This window comes from Varroa destructor, unplaced genomic scaffold (genome assembly GCF_002443255.2).
Source record: "Varroa destructor unplaced genomic scaffold, Vdes_3.0 BEIS01000004.1, whole genome shotgun sequence".
Taxonomy (NCBI): Eukaryota; Metazoa; Arthropoda; class Arachnida; order Mesostigmata; family Varroidae; genus Varroa; species Varroa destructor.
Genome location: NW_019211457.1, coordinates 11,225,658 through 11,245,892, shown reverse-complemented (window position 1 = coordinate 11,245,892; position 20,235 = coordinate 11,225,658). Strand labels below are relative to the sequence as shown.

Genomic DNA, 20,235 nt, shown 5'->3' with positions numbered 1-20,235 from the left:
TGCATTGTTTACCCAACAGATCAGCTTTTTTTCTGCAGAAAAAGATAGACTTTCCGTACGAACTACTTCATAATTTAACACTTTATTTACAATACAGGCCTCGATAGTCCTCCCGAGCCATTGCTTTCCAATAGCACACATCCACAGGATAACTTCTTTACTAAAAAATCATTAATCACAATCGACTAGCATCAATTGAGATCTTTCAGATAAAATCGATATCTCCCAGATCAGAACAAACAGTGGCGACGGCAGCATGAGAACCCGCAATGGTAGCGCAACTACTGGTCGAAACTTCGATAGCATTTCACGATATGCTGATAGATATGTGACTTTTCGCAAAGAGACGGTCGAACGCTCTGCCATAAGAATCAAAGGAGAAAGAATCAAGTTAACATTAGAACTGCCTTGATGGCAGAGGCACTGCACAGAGTTACACCTACATAGGTAGATACGTGCCTCTCAATTTAGAAGCAAGTTAGCGAGCAATGACAGCTGCGAAAAACTTGCCAGGGTCAACTGCGAAGACAAACATAAGGAAAATGTTCTCTCGATAGCAACTATTCAGACCAATTGATCAGGCCAATAGAGTTATATCGATAACACCACCACTGCTTCCGAGAGCAGCAGGCAGTAACGAGTCCGGCTGAATCTCCCTCATGCGAGCTTGCGAAACACGTACAGAATCAAGTGGCCATAATATAATATATGTTTTTTTTGGCTTCTCGCAGCAGTTTAATGTATAGCATCTGTCGGTAATGTTAGTCAACAGTAGGTCTTCCACTAAGGTATTCGAAACTCAGACACTTGGAGGGAAACTCCTAACAACGCAAATCAATATTGGCCGTAATGTGTGATTTGCCATATTGCTATCAACTGATACAAATATTCAATATCGCCGTGTTTATTCATAGGTACAAGCACAGTGATCCGGCCTGAAGGCCTGCTTACTAACGTCCATTGATATGACTCAGCCTTTCTCGAACTGCTATCTGAGCGAAACGAACGTTTGCAAAGTTCTACTATACACGAAATATAGCGGAGCGTCATTGTATGATACGTTCGCCGGCTTCGAAACAAACCAAAGCATGAAATTGACTTCAGCAGTGGCAGCAGTCAACGAGCAGCCTAACAGTAGTGATTCGTTTCCGTTTCGTGAGAACGTCTCATTCGTCATTTATGTCCGTGGTAGGGCGATGATTCAGCAGGGTTGCTAAGAAACATATATACAAGTATATCTCAAGTCGAATATCCCGCCCTTTGGATTATCTGTTACCCTAACCATTTTCGTCTATTTTAATAATCTATGCAGATTTTAGCCATGATTTTTCTACACCGGGATCCGTAAATAGCTCGACTGTGTGTACGTGAGCAACTAACTACACATTGTTCCTCAAACGGCTTATCGAACTGCTTCTATAGGGGATTGGGCTGTCGTTAATATAGTTTAGTTTATCTGTCGAGCCGGAAAGCTTGTAGATTCTCCCCGCCCCCGAAGCGGTAAAGACGGTGAAGCTATTGAAGCTAATACCGCACACATAATTGAGTTCGTTAAAAACCCAGTAGTTATAATATAACGCTTGCAATACGTTTGACAACTGCATTATAGACTGGATGTCCCTCACGGCTACAGAGGAAGGTTGAATTTGCCTATTATATATATATATATATATAAATCGTAGCTAACGTTTAAGTGGGAGGAAATACGGAAAAATATTGCAACAAGGAGCGGAGGGCACGCTATTTAAATGTTTCTGATAGATTTTTTTGGCTTACCCATTGCTATTCCGAAATAGCGCGGCATCCTTTGAATAATCGGTGCGTGAAACAATTAAGATTTATGAAGCTTTTTATCGCGATTGCGGTTACCAATACAATTCCTAATAGTTGCAACATCTCTATTTTTAGGAAGCGTAAGCTTACCTTTAGTTTTTATGACGGACAACAACAAAGATAAGGGTTATGCTGACTGATTCAATAAGCCTTTCGTATATTGTTGGCGCTGTTTTCTCTATTCAATAAAGATGTTCCGTTCGATTCCTCATGCACTGAATAGACTTCAAAAGCACGGAATTGCAAATCGGAAACGATGATAAGCTCCCACACATGTAACTGCATTACATATTAAGACAGGGAGGGAATCAGTGAAGGACTGTGATCTAAATAAAGCGAGAAAAACAGTTTCATGTAATGCTGGATCTTGTTCGCACCCTTGCAACTGGAACTTTCTCGGCCAGAGCGGAAACAGCTTTAAGGTCACCTGCTACCTACGACGGCCTGCCTGCTCCTACAGGTACTTGCTGTGTAGGCCGCTCAACGACACAGTATTGTGTTACAGCTTCATTCACTGTATAATAATGAGGTTCATTAATTCGATTATTCTTCGAAGGGGCAAAAAAACTTCATTCAATAATATTATCGGAAATGGTTGAAAATAGGGATAAATAAGGGTTACTTGTTGATTGTGTCTCGTTCGTGGGTATGCAGTTGTTCGTTCAGCACACAGATAACATTGGGGATCTGTGCACAGGTAAAAATCTGCCGCCAGCTTGAACGAGAAGCTGAAGGCAAGTATATTAAGTAGCGCGTTTCGAGTGCGACAGGTACTTGAACAGTGGCGTTTTAGTTGCAGATACGATGCCAATGAAATTCGCTAGTCATAACTGAAGTTCTCTCATTGTCAGAGGTACTCTATGAACGAATCGTAAGAGGACTAATCGCTGCGCTACAGCCCATCGGCCATTACAACGTAATGTGTATACATATGTATAAATGGCGAAAGTTTGATGCATTTTTATGTTAGAAAGAGGCGTTTCTTTCGAGAAGGAGATAAATGATGGCCGACACTTCGGACTTCTACACCTGCGTCAGAGGATGTATTGTCATTAATTTGTTCTGATGATGATAGGGTGTGCCACTGTTCGAGCGTCGTTCCTTTTTCTTTTCTATTAGTAGACATGCCTCTATGTTTATATGCTCATTCTAATGTTAACTCAGATCAATGAGCCGACTTTGAAATAAGTGTAGTCTGCTTTTGTGATTTGTTTGATAACTGCTGATTAACCGTTATTACATCGTAGAGTATTCATAGAAACTTACTTCTTAAGCATTGAAAGTTATGATTACACGCTATTTCGAACACTGCACAGAACACCAACGACCTACGAGATGAAACGATCGCCTCGATTATCCATCTAGACAGATGATAGCATTTAACTTGAAAAAATTAAATCAAGAAAAAGTTGAACTTCGCTCTAGCCGTTAGTATATCACGAACGAATGAAGCCAGGGGCATTGGAAGATGTCACGCAGGAACTTGTCTTTGGTTGTGATCGTGTTGACACCACTGCGTTCGTCACTGCAACATATTAAGCGCGGTTTTATATGAGGGCGCGCAGGATATAGGTGCACAGGACGTTCGAGCGCCACTCCCGTTTGACAACGCTAATCTCTCACTGAGAATCAATACGGAAATTAGACGTTGTTAATATTTTCTCTATGATGGCCAGCAATTATGCCTCTGTTTTCGGGAATTCATTATATAGAAAACTAGTAGCGCATATTTGTTTTTTTTGTTTTTTTCTAATTTTGTATCTGAACTTTTCGTTAATTTTTTTTTAATCATTTTTATATGGCGTGTTACGTTTCAGTACCTTAACTGTCTAGAGACCCTAGAGGCGCGTAGAATGATGTTTACTACGTCCAGCATATTGTTGTTGCAATACGAGAACAATTATAAGCCGCTGCCATGCTTATCATTACATTTGACAGGTGAATTGATACATACAACATAACGCGTTTCACAGATGACTCGATACCCTTCAGCATCTGCTAGGCACCCTGCTTTGCATACGGCCCGCTTTGCTTTACTTGTCATTTTCGGAAACAGTCTCAAAGAGTCCTCGTATCGTTTCATAAACAAAGAAAAAAGTTGGCTTACAGAGGAGGGTCAGAGGAGAGGAGAGGCGAAAATATCAGCCGTCCTTTGGCGTACTAAAAGCCTGGTATATAGATACAGCGTGTACACTCGGACAGCATCTCTTCGTTGACAGTTCGCTTACGAGAGCGATTCAAGTGGAACAGAATAGGAAATAGCGGCCGCTCGTTTTTTATTAGAGAGACACAGTGTGACTGACAAATAGACAAGGGACAGATAGACATGCGGTGTTCAGGGTGTTCCTTCTTTTTTCGATCCTCACTTAATTCCTACATCTGCGCAGGTCGCTGTTCAACTCTGTTGCAATACGGCTTCGTATACCAGTAGCACCCATGCGTACTGTTCTATCCGTACATACAAAGATAGACACACATACGAGCATTCGGCTGCCGCCCGAAGCCTGTAGAGAGAACAAAGCAGACAGAACCGCCGGGCGTGATGCTCACTGCTGTGTAAACGATCACTGAAGAACTGGTTGGGATCGTTGGGCACGCATGCAAGCCAATGTTGACTTCAGCGGTGTCCTATATAGATACACCAATAGAAAATGTGCTTGGTTCTCCTACTTCCGTCTGTCCTTGTCATCCGTACTCCAAATGTATCCAGTCATTCGTTCGACATCGCATCCTATACGCAGCATTGCAGAGTTGGGCAGATAGATGGGACTAGCGAAATACGGGGCCATAGGGGGAGAATTCAGAGAATGACAGAGAGAAAAACTCTCGTCGGCGGGTGCGGGGGCTGGAAACGATGTTTATTGTCTGATTTGAGGGCCCCCCTGAGACTTCGTTTGAAAGGCGGCACGAGGAACAGCGGACGGCGGACAGTGATGTGGTGGTGCAGCCAAATAAATGGAAACCCTCTTCATCCCCCCCCCCCCCCCGTTGTCTGCTCTACCACACTGCTAGAGTGCACTCGATAAAATGGAGCCCAATTACGCATTTTACTATGTTTGTTTGTCAAGTAATTATGTTTATACGATACACTGTTGTTATTACGTTCGTGTTAATAAACCATGCAAAAAATTCGGCCCATTTAGACATACTCCTAAAATAAAATAATGAGACTAATTACTTTTTGAACGAAAACCCAGCCTTGTACTGCGCCGCGGAAGATCCGGACCTTACACGAATGCTCTAGGGCTAATCAAACTCAGACTAGTGGTCTAGCTAAAAAAAGATCATTCTTTGCGAGTACCTTCTATTCATGTATCACCAAGCAAGATCCTAGTACTACGGTTCAAAAAAAATGCGACCTTACATCAGAAAATTATAACATGATCCATGTTATAGTATCGCATTGTATTGATTCTCGCGTCTTTGTATTTAAAGCACTATTCTAAGAGAGTCTATTTTCAAGGATACTTGAAATGCCGCTTCGACATTGCCTTGGCAAAAATGCCCCTTACCTAAATCTGTCCGAACACTGCTTCCCCATAAAGTAGGACAAAGGTCATATCCCCACATGTAGATGTTTTCAATCTGGTCAACAACAGTCCTATCTAAAAACGTTTTCCCCTGAGAAATAAGGGAACCTCCGTGAAATAGTCTTTTTGAACGAAATTGAGATTTATATTTTTTTCTTTCAGTACTGTTTTACACGTACCTGTCCGCCGCTGTTCCGTACGGTGTCGTTGCATACGCTGCGGCCAGACTACTTACTGCCGAATGATCATATGGGTGATGTGAACAGGGATGTGGATGTGGTCCGGCTGTTGCAGGCGGTATCACTCCCCCACAACCCGCGGGGTTCGTCCACGCTCCCATGCCGACGCCAGGCGGACAGCCACTGTATAAGCCTGCGGCCGCAGCTGCTGCAGCCCCCATTCCGGGAGGCATTGCTGCCCCAGCAGTAGGCATGGACACACCCCTTACCACCTCGGGATAGCAGCCACTGCCGTCGGATCCCCCGCCGCCACAACTGCCTCCCCCATAAAGACCGTTCATCTGAAATTTCGTACGCGGATCAGCGATGACGCGAGTTTCAGAATTAGATAGACATCAGTCATTGTATTTAGTGACTGAGCCTTTAAAGCATGCCTGGAAATGTAGCTTCGTCTCCAACGGCATAATTTGCGCTACAACTAATCGACTTCAATAAAAAAAAAACAGGTGCAAACATTTCTTTTAAATAAAGCATATGATTCATTTAGAAAAGCTCACGTCTAACACCTAGTAACCATTATAGTTGAACTTAGTAGCATAAGCAAACGTTGCTGTGGAACATTGGTTCTTTTATGAAAATACACCTTTGCTGATACGGTCTGTAAGCTAAACGTGACAGGAGCTGGAAGGTAAAGTGGGAACTCTTCCCGTGGCCTTGAAACCTGTCCAGAATACGAATTTCTCTTATGCAAGGCTTCAAAATGTGATCGGTTCTGGGATAGTTCGGATTTCTCTCGTAACACTTTGTTACCTTGAACACTTCGAGCAGAGCACGATTCGGACATCTTGTTCTAGGGTGCTATATGTATATATGGCGATGACTGTGGAGATAGTTGTCGTAATCTATTCTTGCCCGTTTGTCCAGTTAACTTACAGCGGACGCGGCGGTAACTGCCGATCGATGCGTTGGATGATAAAGGGAGCCGGCAACTGGACTGAAACTGCCACTACCCCCCTGATGAAGATGCGCCACCTCATACGGAGACCCCAATGGGCTGGAAGACGCCCCCCCACTCGCAGGGTTAGTCGTACTACCTTCACCGCCGGAATCCGCAGGAACACACCGAGATAAGGTTGGAGGGGGTGGAGGCGATCCTGTTGAGCCAGCGGGTGACGATGAACACGACGCCGCTCTGCCTCGAATGTGCAATGAATTTGCCTAAAACGTAAGATAACTGCTGGTTAGCCGAAATGATTTGACCCAACAAGCGTTGTCATGAAGGTCTTCTATCATGCGTGACAAACAATATGCTAACATTTACAGTCTGTTCTAACGAGCTAATATACAAAAGCACGGAAAGCTTATACACACTGCACCCTACTTTCTCCTGTGAATCCGAATGAAAAGGTGCACTTGGTCATAGAATAGCTTACATAAGAACCGTAGCTTTCAGATAACAACATCTAAAAGCAGCGGGTAATCTCGATTTACTGCCTGACGTGTTCTTATGGGCTGAGGCTTCAACAAGATTTTCCCGACAACAAAAAAAAGACTTTGAAACGCCGTCGTGCGGCCACATTTCTAATTGGCACAGGTTAGGAACCTATAATCTATAGAATAATAATATGGAGTTGATGATGAGAACGACAGGCGCTGTGAGTAAAAGAGACGACGAAATGACGAGCTGTGGCGGGTCACATAACGCTCTAACATAGGCCACCACGCCAGCCACAACCACTGTTACGGATTAGGCACCAGTAATGCCGACCATTTCTCGGTGGGCGACAGCCGCTCCATCAATAAAACTCATCGCGTAGCTCCTAATCACTGCTCGAGAGGGCGGGTTGAAGTCCAAGGGATGTCCGCTAGATAATTTCGACGTGACCGCTATCGTGAACGCACTATGATTTCACATAGATCAGAATTTCACGTTTATGCGGCCTAACAGTGCAGGCCATTTCCCTACGTTTGAGTTATTCTGGCTGGCAATGAAGGTTATGGTGACGAGTACATTTTTTTGGGGTCACATCTGTATGAGGTCGCCAACGTTATTGACGATTCACGTGGAGTATGGCATGCGGCCTGAACATGTTGAGGGGCGAAATGCATAGTTTTTGCTGTTAATAACTCATTATTTAGTCTGACACACAACGGAGTGCGGCTCGATGGAAAAACATGATTTCTATACGCGCCATGGTATTTAGTTACCAAGTTTTGATCTTGGTAGGGGCATCTTCTTGGAATTACTGGCAACATTGATCTACCTGATTTCGAAACTTCTTGTTCTGTGCCATGTTCAGTCATCGTTTTAACACAAACATTTTAAATTGGATTGCTCAAAAATTAGGTCTACATTACACGATGCAATAACACTTAGTAAATTAGTGCATCTTTTTTTCGGCCTGTAGTTTTTTTTTACCGTTTTTACAATGTCTCGCCAAGACACGGTGCTACGGTAGCTAGTTGTGTGAATTTTCAGGAACAAATTTATTTAAAAATCGATTCAAGCCTTGGGAGGTTCGGCGGAATGGATGCAAAAACGTGTCGCTATTTGTTGCAGACGTGTCCATCACATGTTACCGAAAGACAAAGACAGAATAACTGCGAAAATGTTCCGTTCGACGGCGGACTGCTCGGTAAAACCTAGCCCTGAGTGTTGCATTAAAACTACTGATTATAAGAGCTTGACGAAAAGTCCATATAAATTTTTGTACCGGTGTAAAGCTGATTATTTCTAGGAGATCTATTTACATCTTCGTGAGATAGACGATGATGAAAGTGTTTTAATTCAACCAACCAACCAACAAACAAACAAACAAACAAACAAAGATATCATCATCCTAGTTTCGCGGTCTCTGCTCTCCCAGCGTTTATGAACGTCTAACGAGAAACGCATCGAACACCTCTTAGAGTGCAGTTTAGCAAAAAAAAAAACAGGTCCTTGCCACCGATGTTAAGCGGATGTATACCGCTATGATAAATTTAAGCATTATCGTAGATCCGCCAAAGCCAGAATGGCCAAAAAAAGGCTTCAAAATGGCCAGAAAAACAAAAAAATAAGGCAGTACAGCGTTCATACCATTAGATTAGAATCATAAAAGCAACATTTTGTTGGGCTATCGGGACGTTATGAAATACTCTAGCTCCTGAGCGAATTCACACGGCTGTAGGTTGTATCTCTGGCTCGTGCCAGCCCACGGATTATTTAATTGTCCAGATCTGATACAATGAACATCTTACAATAGGGCTTATCACGGAGCGCCGTTCAAGTCGACGGACGACCGCTGCCGATGGCAATGACAAATAAGAAGTAATGCTTAACTAGTTTTCTAGACAACCCGCAGCGTGGAACTATCTGACACTGGTAATTTCGTAGAAGACTTCTCGGACGTCCAACGATAGGTGTGGCTTTGATAAGACAGTCTGCGAATGTCTAGGAAAGATCGCACAACGTCAGAAGAGTACGATTCCCGTAAAGTCAGCATCATCTATATCATTAAGGGAATAGCCAGTAATATATACGATTTGACTAATTGCGTAAATATATAAAGATAACGTTAATTATTTTTAGCTTTCAGCTCAGACAGTCACCGAAAATTTGCATTGGAGAAATCGTAACTAACAACCTCATGGAGCAAGTGCTCTTAATAACATTGTAATAGAATAAGATGAAAAACTTTGCTTTGAATCGGGCGTGATTTTGCCTTCCAGTTAAAGGACAATCTACCACTTAGATGATTGTAACGCTTTGGAATGGGCTAATACTATAAAGTGTTGAGAGCCTATGCTGGCCTGTGAGCCCTGAGTTAGCTAACAAAGCCTGTAGAAGACTCAAGGTCAGTTTATGATAAGAGTTTTCGTCCGTAATTTTGCCATTCGAGTTGTCCGCCCATCGCAGAAGCGGTACGCCTGGCCATAATTTATCTTCACGTAGCACTTCGTCAAACGTTACTTACCCGCAATGCTCGCATATGAACGTATGAAGCCAGCCAAAAGACCTCGTAACTGTTACTATTGACGTCAGCATTGTTCAGTATTGAAGTGTATTCAATATTTGGTGTTGTCACTTTGTTGTGTAATTGCAAACTGCCATAGCGATGTAATGGAGATATTCATACGGATTGCGACTCGCATCGGTGGGGGCCAGCTAGGCACGAGAGCCTATTTTGGAACAGCGCGTTGACATGGATCCGGGAATGGGGCCGTTGTTTCATACCGTAGCGGGCCTATGCAACTGTTGACACTTTTGCTATGAGTTTTACTTAGTGCAGCGACAAGCGAGCAAAAAAACGGTGCTCGCCATTGTGAAGGCTTCCTGCGGCCGGAGAACGGACCACAAGCTACAGAAATAGCAAACAGAGATTCCACAATCTATATTCGACAGGGTCAAAGCAACGCGACTGGTACGCGGCGCCAGAGAAAAGAGCGACAGCAAATGAAAAAAAAAAGCAGATCGTTCTCTTAAATTTGTAGAAAACTGCCAATTTGGAGTCAGGCAATGTAAATGATATAGTAGATCGCGAAAGAGACGAGAAGGGCAGGGATAGCCATGGCAACGTTAACAGCGCCTATTATTAACGAACCAAATGTGATCATGGTAATAATAATAAGAGTAAATTGTGTGAAAACAAATTTTAGAACGTGCAGTCTTCAGCAGTAGGAGCGACCACGTAAATGACAACACAGATCATTTGCTCTTAAGATATCCGTCGATCCGGTCTCTTAGGTATACATTTTAGGAAATCTGTTAGAACTGGTGTTGAAGTTTCGCCGGTCAAATCAAGATTTCGAATCTATCATATAAACTTATTTCTACACATTTGGAAGTTCAGCTATAAAGCTTGATTACAATTACGTAATTGATCGACTGTCAATACGCGTTGCGGATACAAGTTGTGTCCGAACATAAGGCATCTGCTATGGTGAGTTTGTTCGGGGACCGCAACAGCTTGGCGCATCGCATCGAGCGATCTAGAATGCTCACATAGCGGATTCATATTTTTTCCACTTCTCTAAAAGAACAGACAATAAAAACGGTTAAACTTAACGCGCATTGCCTCCCGTGTTACGCCATTATATCTGTTTGAAATGTTAACCAAACAGACGTGTAATATATGAGTACATCAAAAAACGTTTTGATAGCGGCCTGTATTAACAGCGATATCCGTCTTTGGTGATGGCGGAACCGCTCTACTTTTACGGAGAACTTAATCGATCGCGTTCTATTCACGCCAGCGTATTACTGTATATCTGCGATCGTTTCATAGCGTCATCTAAAAGAGGATGTACCTTTACAACCTGTCTCAGGCCAACAGTTTGACGGCACTTTTCCTGCCATTCTCTCCGGGTCTCCTTTGAACCTCTCATCGACTGCAGCATTCTCGTCAGGTTGAGCTAAACCTGGTGAGCCTGGCGCATGTGATTTATGCTCTCTGTTAATGAGTTGAGGTGAATGAGGCGATGACGTCTGCTGTCACCGTCTGCCGGCCAACGGACCAACAAGCGATGTCGATGTCACGATACGTTAAAATGCGTAGGGAGGGAATTTGCTACCTTCACCCCTCCATCCCCAAAAAATTCTGCTGGTTATTAGAGCTGGAGAAGCTTGCGCGCGAATGCTCTTCACAATGAAACGCGAGCCCTTTATGACAGGATGAGATGAGACCACATTAGCCATAGCCTGCTTCTGAGATTGGCCTGGTTACAGTGTCCTACTGGTTGTCCTGGCAGAAGTGATCTGCGCGAAGCAGACTGTTTGAGAGCGAGCAACCTTAATCCAAGCAGCTGAACCAACGTGTTAGCTCGGTCGGCAAATGCTACTAAATTGTCTTGACGGCCAACTGAGCCGCACGTATAGGCAGTCGTTGAAACGTTTATCTAAATGATACACCATTGTTCCGGTATATATACACCCATGACATATGTAAATGTTGGCTGTTTCACAAAATGAGTGCAGACCAGTATTAGCCCAGCAGGGTGAAAGCATGACTTCGTCAAATAATTGGATGTAGGACTTCATTTAACTGGGCCTGAACACTCAACACACACCAATGCTAATGCGCAATACAAATAAGTAAAAGCAATTCATTGAACTTAATCAACAACGATACTTTATTGCAGTGGGCGAATTGCGTATCAGAAAAATCAGAGACGTTTTCTTTCCAGCAACTTTCGATGCGTAGCGTCATGACAGCGTTTTCGCAGCGTCATCAAAGATCTATCGGGAACTTCTCGGTAGAGCATTAACAAAACATGGCACGATTATTGTTGCTAACCGCAATGCTGGTTACTTAGCAATATAACGACAGCGTAGCAGATAACAAATATTGTTTATTGTTATCGAAAAACTTCAGGGCTCTATTTCGAATAAATAAACTGTCGCTATTGCTAGATGATTTTCCAAGCTCTCAGATACCTATTAATTTTCGTTTATGTTATTAGTTTACGATTAAAAACTAATATTCAGGGATATTATTGCAGTATGGACTGCAAGATGCAATAGTAGGAAATCGTTAATATTTGCATTTTGAGGTTAGATACGAGGCATGCAAGAGTTCGACAGACGACCTACCTAACTTAGACACGTCAAAAGTAACCACTTATGAGCCTTTAGTCAGTATTTTACTTTTTTTTTTCTTTCAAATCAGAAAACTCAATTGCCTAGGCCATGAACGGTCCGCCTTCAATGATTTTTGGTTATAGGCGGATTCGAACTGCTGGAATGATAGGGAGTAAAGCTACCGTTCCGCCACACTGAGAAATTGATTGCAGAACCATATTTTCGGTTCTTGATAAATTTCTTGACTGAACGGCGTCATCCTATAAACATCACTGGACGGTTAGCCATAAACGTTGAAAATAATATATAATTAGTAGTACCTATATAATATGAATCGAATAGCAGGATGAACCAAGCAAGGACAGCTAACTATCTGGCACCCAGCTGCTTCTCACGAATGTCTTCAATCCTGTAGATTTCTTCCTTTTTTGAGTGCAACTATATTTATCCATCGTTGATATCAGTGCGTTTCTCTGCGAAGAAAAAGTCTTATTCAATATCGAAAAATTTCAGGTAACTGACTAGGCAAATCCTAGAAACCTGCCAACAGATTCAACTATAGATTTTAGCACAGTTTTCCACAGCATGTCGTGGCCGTACACCGTATGCTGATACCTCTATCCGTTCATCGGAAGCTGCAATTAACACGGCGACGCCGAAATTGCTGCTGAGAACGATGTAACGACTGTATTTATAATACGTCGATGCTGCCTTCGTTTCTGTGTGTCTCTTGTCCTGAGTGCACTAAGGCTAACCGCCTTAGCTTCGCCCGAGCCTAAGGCGGCTTCAGCAACTGAAGTGACATCTGGCCGCTTCTGATACGCTGTAGCAACTGACGTACGTAGTAAAACAACTTCCCGTTCGAATATATGCATGTGTACATAGGTGTATAGGGGGAATGATCGCGTGTCTGTCGCTCGCACATCTCAGCTTTGTCTGCGAGACAGAATATAACAGAGCACAATAATACTATAGTTTCCCATGGCCAGTACAATTTCAACAGACCGGGCATCTGAGTCGGCGTAACTATGTTTCACTGGGGCACCGCCTAGCTCATTGCTAAGAGTTGCTAAGTGTCGCAGAAGGGGGCACAGTTCTGGTGGTCTCCTGACACATAAAGCAGCCACAAAAAAGAAAGCATCGTCTGTAAGCTATTCATTAACAGTGGGCCGAAGCCAACCGATACGATCAGAATTACATCTGAAAGGAGCTCATTAATATCTATAATATAATAATAATAATCTATCTATAATATAATATCTATAATTATATTCATGTTGCTGTGACGAGGGGGCATTTTGATTAACGCAGGGCGATAACTAATGCTTCGAAGGATCAAAGGCAAATATTATATCTGTAGATCATCGATCCCGTGGAGATTTCGGAAGTGTCAATGCGTCAACTGAATGAGGGTACTGACAATGAATATAGATTCTAGCATGGTAAGATCCTAAATATAGAATATAGATTTTATCGTATTTCATTGCCATTAAGTAAACTCAATTTTATTTTCCCTACCTTAAGAACTGTGTTATCTTTATAATGCTTTATTTACTTATTGTTTGTTTGTTTGTTTGTTGCCACTTTGTTTCTATGCGCTCGTTCGGATAATTAATGGACAGGTAATTATATATATATATATATATATATATATGATTATTTTCTTCTTTTCACAGAATATGCTGTTGGAAAATGAACCGGTCACTCAACCCTATATTTTAGCGAGCGAGTGCAAATTAGCAGTTGTCTTTAGAAGTAAAAACAAGTTTTGGTGACTAAAACAATGAACGAAAGTTAAGGTCTCTATAGAGCCATCGTTACCGGCCTAAAAGTGGCCTGCGTCTAAGTCCTCGTGGACGAACACGAGCAAGACGGACGCACAGGCGAACATCATATTTCTTAAACGTTAAAGTAATATGTTAAAATAAACGGAAAATACGTCCAAAAGCACTCTTTTAGATAAAAGTGTTATATATTAGCTTGTCGTCTTTACGATGTACAACTATTGTCATAGGACAACTTTGTCGGGGACTAGTGAACTGGGAAAAAAAAATAGCCAGATTCTCCTATTAAGCCAACGTCAGCGGAGGCTGAAATTGATGAGTATGTTTATACAGTTCAATATATACTATCATATAGAAAATATGAAATAATAGTATTAGACAGATGGAATTTAATGGGGTCTAAGCGATGTGAACGGAAATTTCACTTACGTTTCTTAATTAACGTTTACACTAAATATTTAATATCACTAAAAATAATCAAACCAAACAATAAACAATTATTTAAGCAACACCTATAGAAAGAGTGCAGCCAAATAGTTTGGCCAAGGGTTTTGCTCGATCCGGTCATTCGTCAATAACGAAAATACATGCTTTTTGTAGTATTTCCATATTACTTTAGGATTTTAGATTTTCTAAATTTTAGACAATTTAATTAAGCCTAGAGATTTTGGCCTCTACGAGCCACCGGTATGGAGAGTTTCAAAGCCCGCTGTATAGTGAGATGCGCAATGGCCAACGCTATGAGTGTTTCTCTTATTCTGGGCCAAATGGCTGACTAACAAAGTGTCCACCTTTTTAATTTGTTTAGGCAATGTGGTCGTTTCGTTTGAATTTAAAAGAGTTCGTGGCATACCCTTTCGATGCACGACGATCGCTAGTTGCGCTAAGCATTGCTCAAACTAGAATGTAACTTTTTACCTAAATGAGTTAAACTTGCTAGTGCATCTACCTTCATATCATTTAATTTGTCATGCAGCTGTTCCGTCCAACGTAGCGTCAGGTAACGCGGTGGCCTTCCGTGTCCTGTTCGTACCCGCAAAGCGTGTACTGTGTTTTACGAATGAGTGCGAAGAAGTACAGATTCGTTAAATAAACATACGATATATTTGGTCAGTATGTATAACTTTTATTTAGATTAGATCGTGCGATGGGCGTTCATACCAAAAGAGGCATTGATCCTCTTCTCCGTATGGATGCACTATGAACTGTGTGAAAAATTTTCCTAGAAACATGTAAAGATAATAAAATTATTATTACTATAATAAGAAAATTAACTATCAATCCGTTTTACATATATATATAAAGGCTATTCTTCTAAACTTACTGTTGCTTTTGATGTATCCATGCAACGAACTATCTTTGATTCGTTTAAGCATTTTAATTAACTTCCTTCAATCGCCCAAGCGGGTGGCGATTAACTTCGCGAGCAATTCAAGTCGGCTCCATGGAGTTCATTGGTGCAAAAAACATTAGGTTTTACGTGCTTCCCAGCAATAATATCACTGCCACTGAACAGCTACAACAGCAGTAGCAAATCTCAAAAGCAGCAGATAAGGACGAGCTGCTACTGATAACACGTACGAATACCACCCATTTGCAGCCCCATCGTGACACCGTTCTGCACCACAACGAGATTACGTACGGTCGTGATATGTCTTAGCGTGCGTCAAGTTGGTGGCCAGCGTACGGGGCTGAAAGTGGACGACAAATCCGTCTGTTCAAGCTGGTGACCGCGATACTTTCTTTGGCTCGGCTGTCGTCCAGGAGTGAACGCTGATGATGATATCCCAGGATGAGACGAAACGTGAAAAACGACCGATAATGATATCAGATATAGTATCAGAAGGAACGTCAGAGGCGGCATGATGAGATCGTATGGTGTGGCAGTGGTTGCCGCGCTTTTTGCTGCTGTCGGTTACATTCTGCCATAAAGTTAGCAGCCAAACGAAGGGCAAAGCAAAACCCAGCGGACGAATCGGGGGGGGCGCATTCATGTTGAGGTAGGGGTGGCGATGCTGGTGGTTTTGGTGGATGGGAAATCAAATAAATGATACGCATTATTCGATACGCACACCCATACGAGAAGCCAGATCAAGCACTAGATCCCCCATTCGCTTGCCGTCGCACAATATATATAGATAACAAACTTAGTTGGGAGCGGACAGAAGAGCCCCGAAGAAGTTGTACACAGTAGCCACACGGGCAACCATACGAGTCAGACAATATCTCCACCGCCCAATGTGGTTCCGTGATCATGTTAGACGTATCTGACTGACTGTAGATCGGTGACGACGGCGAATAGCCTTTGTCGAACCTTCGCCGACGACGACTGCAAAGATGTGGATGATCTCTTTTTCTGGCCGCCCACGCTCTTGTTTGTTAAAGTTTTTAGGCAGGCTAAGCCGGTGGCGTGGGGGGCAACAACGAAACAGAAATATCAGGCCGTAACCAGTCACCGGATTGAAGGTTGTGGGACGACGTTGGATGATTATGAATCCTGCATTCTCTAGCTTGGCATCGTTAATAGCTCGAGCTCATCATTGGTAAAATGACGGAAGCACGTGTCAACTGTCCTTGGTAGGTGTAGGAAATTGTCTTCTGAGAAAAAAAAGTGATACACATGGGTGTACACATGTTGATACGGGCGATATACATAAGCGAATAGAGCGCGAATCGGAAACAGCACCTTCTCTTCGTAGTAGGTAGTCGTTGAGGCCGATTCATACGGTGGCACATTAAGCGGCAATTGTGCCAACGTCAAAAAAAGAACTTAACATTAGATCAGTAGCGAATACTATCTGTAGAAGCAGCACTAACCCATGTTCTTTCATTGAGCCTTGGCAACGTGCCAACTGTAGCATGGTTCTACTTGAGTCGCCGTAAAAATTCTGTAATGATGATCTATATGGCCAAATCACAGGGAATTCACAAAGCTCCAAACCGTGCTCTGACCAAAACGGTTCCATTAAATGACTAGGACGTCAGACCAAGAGATACGCAGCCGCACGAAACCGCACAGATAGCAGATTTGCCCTGGCAACCGTTACTTATGTGCTTTCGATAAAATCAATTGGATCTTTTACTCATGATAATTGATAATCGTGTCCCCTCATGTTGGTCTATCGCAGGCTGTAAGGTATGCACGTATAGCACGCTGGTACAATGAGAAACACGACAACTTCAATTTTAAATAAGCTAAGTGGCTATTTACGAACGACTTCGCACCTCGCTACAAGTCTATTCACTAGACGCTGTTTGGTCTCGTACTCTGTCCATTTAGAGAAAGTAGCCAAATTATGTAGCGATATTTTTAAACAGATGTTATATAATTGAGTACATTTTTTTTTTTACAGCACGAAACACGTACAACAAACTGTCTCCTTCAACTAACTGTGCAGATAAGGGAAAAAGGCATAACTTTACGTCCACACAAAATTGAGTCATCGATGATTCCGATTCAAAGAGAAGACTCAAATGGTCTTCATTCTTCACATAGTGGCTCGTTGTGGACTTTCCTGTGCGAAGCGAAGCTGATGAACTCTCACCGGCAATAATGCAACCGTGTTTTTGTTGTAAACAATTGGCTATAAAAATTATGAATATAAAAACAAAATTAACAAAATCATTTTTAAAATTCAATTTATCCCCTTTAACAAACGCTACTTATAGTAAAGGTGTTTGTTGTGATGCATTTTTAAGGACACGTGCATCGCATAGCTCTGTGATATATTTATTAATCGTTAGAATGGAACGAAAACGCATACCAGTTGTTCTAGTGGACAGAATATATAAGAGATAGCCTAATATAAAACAACTGGGGCATATTTAAATTAACTGTTCTATAGCAGTTCCTTAGTGAGTTCTGCTCGACGTAAACGTCATAAAACCTTGCAAAAGCCCGTATCGTATAAGGCTGTTGAAACAAAGTCTCAGCGTCTTCAATTCAGGCCGCGCCGAGGATACTGAACGGGTCCCTCTAGATTCGATAGTTGATGAAAACAAACAGTTTATGACGATCAATAAGTACGCACTTATTGAGAAAGAGATCCTGCCACTAAGTGCACATTTCATAAAGTTAAATAATTGAACAAATTCAACTGATTTAAGAAACTGCGAAGAAGTTGCTGTTATCTATGCTAGGGATCGACAAACATCAGCCTTTAATTACGCTGAAGCTACAACGAGATAAGGGGACGATAGTCAATTGTCTTACGAAGGAATATATCTATTTGCACGCATTCAGTCCTTGCGAGCTACCTCGTTTTAGCGCGCTTTTATCCCAGATTAAATGACGTTATCTCTTTTGTCTCCATTCTGAACCGCAATTTTTGTGCCTATCTGCTTTTTGATGACCTTCCTTATCCTTTCTTTTTGCCTTCGCCCCCGTAATATGCGTTGCCTCTTTTCTTCGGGACACAAGCACCGTCGATAGATGTTCTCCATTGATAAATGTTTTTTTTTTTTTTTTATTTAGTACTACGTGGTGCGTAAAACATTTGTGCTTTACCATCTCACTTTACTAGTAGCAGCCCTGCCTTCTTGGACCTCAAAAAGTGGAAAAAAAGAAAAAATATTTATCTGTGCATTACATGCACAATTAGAGCTCGGAACGTGAAGAACTGCTAGGAGGGGAACGGTGCTCATGACATCTATTGACGCGCATATATACGCACGTACTCACAGTCGGTCGCAGCAGAATTCAGACGTTCCGTTCAATTCAGCAACGATTTCAACACAACCAGTGAAACTACCCCGACAGCCGCATCACAATCGTAATTACGTTGCATTTGAAGCGCGAGAACAGGAGGCACAACGAGGGAAAGAAGATATGACGCTGAAGGGCAGGGGGGCATGGGCGCGAGGTAGCTTGACGGTAGCGACCGGCTGACGCGGACATCCGCCGCTCTCAGTTCTCTCTTGATCCCTCTACAACAAACGATTAACGACGAACGCAATAGTCAGAGTGGTGTTGTGAACAGATCTGTCTCCTGCGTGTTTGCCTGTCGTTGTCGCTGGCGCACGTAGCGCTACTCGAGATGGACGGTTTTCCCTCTTATGAGCCTCTATTTCTTTAGGAAAAAAACGCACGAAAGATACGAATACTACTGCTGCTGCTGCTGCTGCTGCTGCTGTTAACGATACCCAGACCATCATCAGCATTAGTACATTTACCACTACTACAAGTACTAGTGCAACTAGAGTAAGTAGTAGCTTTTCAGCTTCTTTCTGTACTGATGATTTGATGCCTATCTTCTTAGTCGTTGCTTTACGTTGTCGCTCTTCTGCTGCTGTAGATGTGCCTCGCTATTAACGATACCCACTTGTTCTGTTTGTTACAAATGCTGACAACGAAATATTGGTGACTCTCTCTAGGCATACATACATGCGGCATAGAAATAAATCTATGGGTGCTTTTGAATGCTGTCAGGAACCAGGCGGCGAAGCGGCCAACCGAACGTAAGGCTCCAATTAAAGGCCCATGGCCGTGACCGGCTGCTGTTGCTGTCGAACCCAACTACTTGACCTGTCGTGGACAAACGTACCTTGCCTCCGATGGCCGAACGGAAACGTTTGTGACGGCATACCGATAGTCGAATTGTAGGCTGGCTCACGGGAATATAAAGCAGAAGCACGGACGAAGCAGACAACTTAACCTAGTTCTTTTCGTTGTATTCGAGCTTCTTCGAGGAAGTAAGCCGCCAGGGCTATGTTCGTACTCAGTACAAATACTTGCTTTTGTATGTGTATGTAGGTATGTTTTTCTAAGGGAATCAAAAACATTCTGTTCACAACGTATATTGAATGAAAAGAAGGAGAAAAACGTAACAAAACGTAATGAGTCATACTTGACTACCTGGCAGCGGTAATCGTGTACGCACATGAGACCACTCAGAATTTGATCTCCAATTCAGCACCGAAGTGAAGATAGATAATCGTATCGGAAATATATATATCGCCCTTTTCTTTTATGGATATGTTCATGCATATAAAACACGGCAAGGCTGCTGGTCAAGACTCTGTAGCCAACGAAGCGGGTTACACTTTTAAAACTCGATTTAATAACGAATTAAGATAGAAGTTGGGAAAAAATAGTCTATTGTTTCTGCTTAAATGCGTACACACGTATACAATGAGTGCACTTATAAAAATGCATGTTGTCCTTTAAAAGCAGCTATACCAGTCAATATCGAACTCAATAAAATCTAGGACTGTATTAAAAATGAAGCGTCTTGGAGAATCTAAAAGATGATGAACAAACTTTGGGTTTAGGCCTTCTAAAATTTTACAAACGTTTGGTGGAAGGAGCATTATCAAGCGACAATCCTACTTATTGACGATGACTATATATA

The 20,235-nt window shown here is 42.3% G+C and overlaps 1 protein-coding gene across 3 annotated transcripts in view; it reads right to left on the bottom strand.

Moving 5' to 3' along the window:
* LOC111249614 (uncharacterized) overlaps nt 1-20,235 on the bottom strand; it is a 46,894-nt gene that overhangs the window by 20,727 nt on the left and 5,932 nt on the right. For all 3 annotated transcript variants that reach the window (XR_015326440.1, XR_015326441.1, XM_086987137.1), the window contains 2 exons: nt 6,476-6,760; nt 5,543-5,883 (listed from right to left, as the gene is read on the bottom strand). Coding sequence is in view for 1 of the 3 variants with exons in the window: in XM_086987137.1 (XP_086843263.1) it covers nt 5,543-5,883; nt 6,476-6,760 (626 nt within the window). In the remaining 2 variants the exon portion in view is untranslated. The remainder of the gene's footprint in view (nt 1-5,542; nt 5,884-6,475; nt 6,761-20,235) is intronic.